This window comes from Quercus suber, unplaced genomic scaffold (genome assembly GCF_002906115.3).
Source record: "Quercus suber isolate HL8 unplaced genomic scaffold, Cork oak 2.0 scaffold_762, whole genome shotgun sequence".
In the NCBI taxonomy this organism is placed as follows: Eukaryota; Viridiplantae; Streptophyta; class Magnoliopsida; order Fagales; family Fagaceae; genus Quercus; species Quercus suber.
Genome location: NW_027070198.1, coordinates 72,015 through 79,015, shown reverse-complemented (window position 1 = coordinate 79,015; position 7,001 = coordinate 72,015). Strand labels below are relative to the sequence as shown.

General features: G+C 36.2%; 1 protein-coding gene across 1 annotated transcript; it reads left to right on the top strand.

Annotated features, from left to right (window-relative positions):
• Positions 1-2,218: 2,218 nt before the first annotated feature.
• On the top strand, positions 2,219-3,127 carry LOC136064778 (uncharacterized). Its single transcript, XM_065766960.1, has 2 exons — positions 2,219-2,434; positions 2,711-3,127. The coding sequence occupies exons 1-2, from the start codon at positions 2,219-2,221 to the stop codon at positions 3,125-3,127; spliced, it is 633 nt and encodes a 210-aa protein (XP_065623032.1).
• The last annotated feature ends 3,874 nt before the right edge of the window (positions 3,128-7,001 follow it).

The following is a 7,001-nucleotide window of genomic DNA, read 5'->3' as shown; positions in this document are numbered from 1 at the left end:
GTATAAGGGGTATTTATACTTGGGTGAGAATGGAATGCAAATAGTCAGTTTTTCCCAAACAAGGTGGTTTGGCGGCTTGGCCTCGCAACTTAATTGAGTCACGAGTTCAAGCCACGAGATAATAGAACAACCAGGTTGGACTTTTTGTACTGTAGTGTTCCAGCTAGCACAACTATTCATCTTCTTGCATGCTTCACTTGTGTGCTACATTTGACGGCTTGCCAGTCGCGAGTCATTCGTGAGTCTCTGCATTCTTGCACAATCTCGAGCATTTCTTCATACTCTCTCACTCTTTCACTCACTACCCTTACATGATTCCCACCTAAATACATGGTTACTAATTACTAAATTACAAGAAAATTTGGTACGAAATAAAGCCAATACACTAGTTGATTAAATTCAACCTTACAATATTTTACATATATGTGATGATTTGTACATATATATATATATATATATACAACCATACTTTCTACAAAATATGTTTTTGGGTAAAAGAAAAGTACTATTGACAGATTCCTATCCTACAAGTGCTGTAGACTTGTAAGGATAATCAGTCGCTTGTAAGGATAATTAGTAAGGTGGCAGAGTTGTTGTATCCTAGGGGTGGCATGCACAATTTTGTTTGTCTACTATACCAAAAATCTCATAGACGGCATGTATCACCTCAAGGTAGTGACATAGTCCATGCTTCAACTCCACCATCTAAAAACATTCATAATTTGACGATAATTAGCTTCCGATGTTATGAGATTAATTTGAAGCATCCTCAAGGTAATATCTCTCAACTATTTTCTAATTTTATGGTAAATTCTAATTTATGTAATATGTGATTATTTAATTGATATTTTGAAGATTATGTATTTATCAATTATTGTTATTAGGAACAACACATCTAATTGATTGAATTCTTTTTTTTTTAACTTAATTTTTTTATTCTTCTTTAATTTAAACTAGTGTGTAGCCTGTGCATATGCACGGGTATAATTAAAAACAATCACGATTCTACATTTTTTTTTTTTTTAAAGATTCCAATTATACATAGTATTAGCTTGCACTTTTTTTAAATCAAACATTTTTTTTTTTAAGAAAAGATTCAAATTATACATAGTATTAACTTGCACTTTTTTTAAATCATACATTTCTAAAATTGGTAATGATTTCTCATTATATATATACTAGGATATAACCCATGCATATGCACAGTACAATTCAATAAATTACAATTACACACATATATGGATTCAAATTATACTCTCTCTCTCTCTCTCTCTCTCTCTCTCTCTCTCTCTCTCTCTTTTATTTTTTTTATTTTAATTTCTTTTGGATATACAATTACACACATATATGGATTCAAATTATACTCTCTCTCTCTCTCTCTCTCTCTCTCTCTCTCTCTCTCTCTCTTTTATTTTTTTTATTTTAATTTCTTTTGGATATACACACGAGTTTACACTTTCTTTTTTTCTTTTTCTTTTTATTGAGTTTTTCATGATTTATTTATATTAGACCCTTCGCCTTTTGCATCTCATTAACTCTATAAAGAAGAAAAATGGTCAGATAAGAATCTGTGTGGATTTTCGGGATCTCAATAAAGCTTGTCCAAAGAATGAATTCCCACTTCCTAATATTGATATTCTGGTAGACGCAGCATCTGGTCATGAGCGTTTTTCCTTTATAGATGGTTATAGTGGGTATAATCAGATCCTTACAGACCCAGCAGATGCCCGAAAACTGCTTTCAGGACATTTTTTGGGAATTACTTCTATAGGGTGATGCCTTTTGGATTGAAGAATGTAGGTAAAATGTACCAAAGAACTATGACCTTGATCTTTGGTGATACGGTGCATAAGCAGGTGGAAGATTACATTGATGATCTTGTGGTAAAAGCAAAAAATCCTATTCAGCATTTTGTGCACCTAAGACAAGTCCTTGAAAGATACAGGGAGCATAACTTGAGGATGAATCCCTCTAAGTGTGCCTTCGGGGTATTTTCAGGGAAATTATTGGGATTTCTTGTTCATCATAGAGGGATACATTTGGACCCTACAAAGGTTGAAGCAATAACTACCCTCAGTCCTCTTACAACTTTGAAGGAGTTGAGAAGCTTCGTGGGAAAAGTTTCTTATTTAAAAAGATTCATTCCAAGCCTAGATGAAATTTTAAAACCTCTCATGAAGCAGACAAAGAAAGAAGTAGCTTTTGTATGGTGTGATCAATGCCAAAAGGCATTCAAGAAAATTCAGATGATATTGGCAGACCCCACACTATGGTGGCCCTTATACCTGAGAAACCCTTGTTATTGTACATAGCTAATACGCAGCAATCCTTGGGAGCATTATTAGCTCAGGAGCAGGAAGGGGTAGAGAAGCAAGTGTATTACATTAGCAGACTTATGAAGGGATCGGAGTTAAGATACTCAACTGCTGAGAAAGTATGTTTGTCTTTAGCATTTGCTGTAATGAAGTTCAACCATTACTTTCTAGGACATCGTGTGCAACTGGTGACTAAGAGTAATCCCGTAAAGTATCTCTTCATACGTTTTCAATTATCAAGAAGAATGGTGCAATGGGCCATCTTGACATCATGCCTTGATATTGAATGCATACGACCAACCACAATCAAAGGCCAGACAATAGTTGATCTGCTGGCTAATTTTCCTAGGGCAAGTGATTTTTCACCCCCTTAACAATAAATTATGGTGACAAAGGAGCAGGAGTGGTCAATGTATTTGGATGGGTCATTTACGTTTCAAGGAGGAGGGATAGAAGTAGTCTTAAAGGCACCAAGGGAAGAGCATACGTTTGCCTATAAACTACACTTTCCTTTCTCTAACAATGAAGCAAAATATGAAGCCTTGTTGGTGGGGCTGAAGGCTACCAGAAGGTTGGCTATAAAGAGGTTGAAGGTATTTGGTGACTATGAGTTGGTAATAAGACAGCTTGAGGGAATTTATGGAGTAAAGAATCCTAGTTTGGTTGCTTACAAAGCTACGGTGCAAAGGATCATGGAACACTTTACTTTCATAGAATACAAAGTGGTTAACAAAGGTGAAAACAAGCTTGCTAACTCGTTAGCTACCTTAGCCACTAAGTCTGTATTGAAGAAAGAAAAGATGACACTCTGAGTTAAGAAACAACCTGGTTTAGTTCAAGATGAGCTATGTTTCCTTCAAGACTAGCAAGAACCTTTATTGAGAATAATGACCCAAGCAAAGTATGTTGGGTTAGAGTTACCAACAAATATGAAAGACTTCCTCAGGATCAACGGAGATTTGTTTCTTAGGGGAGCAGAAGGTTTGTTAATGAGATGTGTCTCAAGGTAGAAGGGATTAACGTTGTTGCACAGGTTGCACTATGATATTTGTGGTGCAAAACTTGATGTTAGCCATATAGAAGATTGCAAAGGCTGGGGATCTCTGGCCAGAAATGGCCAATAATGCTAGGGAAGAATAGCGTAGTTGTAAGACTTGTTATGTTATTCCTCCAAATCAAGCAGAAGTGCTTAATGACGAATTGCTAGAAGAAGATTGGTAGGATCCATACTTGAGATACCTCTTGCAAGGTATATTGCCTATTGATTTAGTACAAAGAGAAAAGTTGAAAAAATATGTGACCAGGTTTAAATGTGGAAAAAAATATAGTGTTGATTAATAATGGATCTCCGTTGAATGTATGCCCTTTTAGGACCTCCCTTGCCATTGGATTAGATGTGGAAACAATCATACTCTCTTTTTTTACCGTTAGGGCATATGACAACACTTCAAGGAAAGTTATGGGTACTTTCAGGGCATATTCCATGAAATGGACGTCACTCCTAATTATATCCTTCCCTTAGGAAGGGCATGACTTCACCCCATTGGGGCTATTCCCTCTTTTTTACACCAAAAGATGAAGATCCCATGGAAGGGAGGAATTGTTGTAGTGCTCAGTGATGGTGAGATCCTAGCACCGGTTTGTGGACCTGAGGAAGGAGGAGGTGAGCTCCAAATGAGTGGCTTTGAATTTGTGAACATGGCTATTTATAGATTGAATGATGAAAGGTATACTTCGGATTTGGTCCCATATTTTAGCCATAAGGTGATTGCAATGATGAAGAACATGGGGTATATGCCTGGTATGGTTCTTGGAAAAGAAGGGAAAGGGTGGCTGAATTCCCCAATTTCAAGACTTAACTAACCAAGGAAGATTTAGGATTTTTAAAGGCTGCGATGGAATCAAGAAGAACCTTGTGAAGGAAGGGGGAGACTTCCCTTTTTTGTGGTTTTCTCGAACTTTGGGTAGGTAAGGATCGAAAGGTGTATCTGGCTTGGGAGATATTCTTCAATGAGAAACTCACTTTCAAGGGGAATCTTACGGTGGTGATCAAGGAAGTTCAAGAAGAAGTCAACTTGGTAGATTACATGGATGCTAAAGCAATGGAAACTATGCTAAAGATGTAGGGGGACGTGTTCGCCATCACTAACGAGGAGCCAAGTGATCCTTCCGCATTCATCATGCCTGTTGTGTGGCAACTTAATAATTGGACTTGGGTTAGGTTTTCTGAAAATGTGGGAAAGAAAATGTACAATGCAAGTCTCAATGTACTTTTCAACATTTTTAATAAGATGAATTCTGATTTGGCATATTTTGATGTGTCCCATAATATTGAAATTCAGCATTTAAATTATTCAAATAAATTTGAAAATGAAATTAATAAACAATTGGAAAAGAAAATTGAACCTATGGAACCAACTTTTGAAACTCTTAACTTGGCAACAATGAGGATCCACGTTTAATTAAAATTGGCTCAACCCAAAATGAAAAAGAAAGAAAAGATCTCAAAGAGTTGCTCATTGAATTTCAAGAGGTGTTTGCATGGTCCTATAAAGATATGCCACGCATTGATCACAAGATAGCCCAACATCACATTGACACTCATGCTCACATGGTGCCCGTCAAGTAAAGATTGAGACGTATGAGAATCGAATGGCTTCTAAAGATCAAAAAAGAGGTCACCAAGCAATTAAAGGTAGGGTTCATCATACTCGTACACCAAGCGAAGTAGATAGCCAATGTTGTGCCCATACCCAAGAAGGATGGGAAGGTAAGAATGTGTGTAAATTTTAGGGATTTGAACAAAGGTTGCCCTAAGGATGACTTCCTACTTCCTCACATAGATGTCTTAGTGAATAACACAGCTGGTAGTGCCTTGATGTCTTTCATGGATGGTTTCTCGGGATACAATCAAATCAAGATGGCTCCTAAGAATATGACCAAAACTACCTTCACCACAAAATGGGGAAATTATTGTTACACCGTAATGCCATTTGGGCTCAAGAATGTAGGTGTGACCTACCAAAGAATGGCCAAAACCTTGTAACATGATATGATGCACAATGAGGTAGAAGTGTATGTCGATGATATGATTGTGAAATCCAAGGAGAGATAGGGTCAAATCGTTAACTTGAGGAAGTTCTTCGAAAGGATCAAAGAATATAGGTTGGGATTGAACCTGCAGAAATGCACCTTTGGAATAACCGTAGGAAAGTTGTTAGGCTTTTTGGTAAGTGATAGAGGGATAGAAGCTAACCCATCAAATATCAAAGCCATATTAGAAATACCTCCACCTAAGAGCGAAAAGGAGATAAGGGGACTTTTGGGTCGATTACAATATATTAGCCGATTCATTGCCAAACTCACTTCCACTTGTGAGCCCATCTTCAAACTCCTAAGGAAAATTGAACCCCATGAATGGAATGATGAATGTCAGAAAGATTTTGAGTTCAGTAAGGAATATCTCCTCCATCCACCTATCTTGTGTTAGGATTAGTGCCCTTAAATCCTATTGTATGATGCTATGTATGATATTAAGTTTGAAATTGTGTATGACATTATGTATGACTTAATATTGTGTTTAATGAATTTGTTTTATTATTATCTGAAATAATGGTAACATGAATATTAGGACATTATCATTTGGTCCATAAGATGCACAGTATGTGATTTATGTGAAAAGTCACAGAAGATATAAATCACAAGTTCTTTGTAAACTCAGAATTATAGTTCGTAGTTGGTGATGAAATTAGGCATTACATCTGCGAAGACTATAACATATCAATCACAATGATTTGTCTTGATCATGGAAGTGGAGACTTCTGGTTGATGTTTTAATATGTATTAAGAGTTAAGACATATTAAACTAGACCGCTGTGAGATTTATTATTTTCCTAATGACTGTCATATGAATAATAAATCTCACGACTTGTATTTGTATGAACTCTTAATCCTGAGAGAATAATGGACCTGATCATCAGGTATAGGTTGCTTTGATATATCAGGAGTGAGATCTATAGTAATGGTCAAAACCTCAGTATGTTGGGCAGCCACATTTAGTGTTGATGGAACATGTATTCTCAAGATGGAATTCATAGTCTCTTAACGGAGATATAAAGTATTCCCTTGAGATAAGTTTAATGAGTTTGTTATTCAGAGAGTTAGGCCTAACCACTTTAGTAAGACTAAAGTATATATTTATAGAATTGGATTTCATAAATATATAATGAATAACATTAAAGGATTAAACCGGGTACTCAAGGATTAAGATGTAGTAATTTACAAAGTGGCAGTCCACATTAATGACTTTTATTACTACAATATTTTATGAAGGGGTTCATGTATAATAAGTCTTGGGATATAATTTATAGATAAGCCTAGAGTGCAACTATATTATATAGTAGTATTAAATATATTAATGTAACTTTGGACTTGTCAAGAGTTGACAGAAAAGCCCAAAGCCCATTGGAGCTAGTGTCTTTTTGGTCCCTTTTGGTCCCACTCCAAGCCACACACTTAAGCCCAATTGGAAAGGCCCAAAAGGCCAGCCCAATTAGATAATTGGTTAGAAACAAAGGGAAAAACGTACAGATTTTTCTGGTGAAGAAAAACAACATTGTAATGGTGTGGAAGTGAGTGTATGTCACTCTCTAATCATCCCTTTGTAACCAATTAGAGTCCACACTT

Coding starts and splice junctions, on each gene's coding strand:
- LOC136064778 (XM_065766960.1), top strand. CDS start 2,219: ATGCCAAAAGGCATTCAAGAAAATTCAGATGATATTGGCAGACCCCAC. Junction 2,435..2,710: donor GATACTCAACTGCTGAGAAA/GTATGTTTGTCT, acceptor ATGGTGACAAAG/GAGCAGGAGTGGTCAATGTA.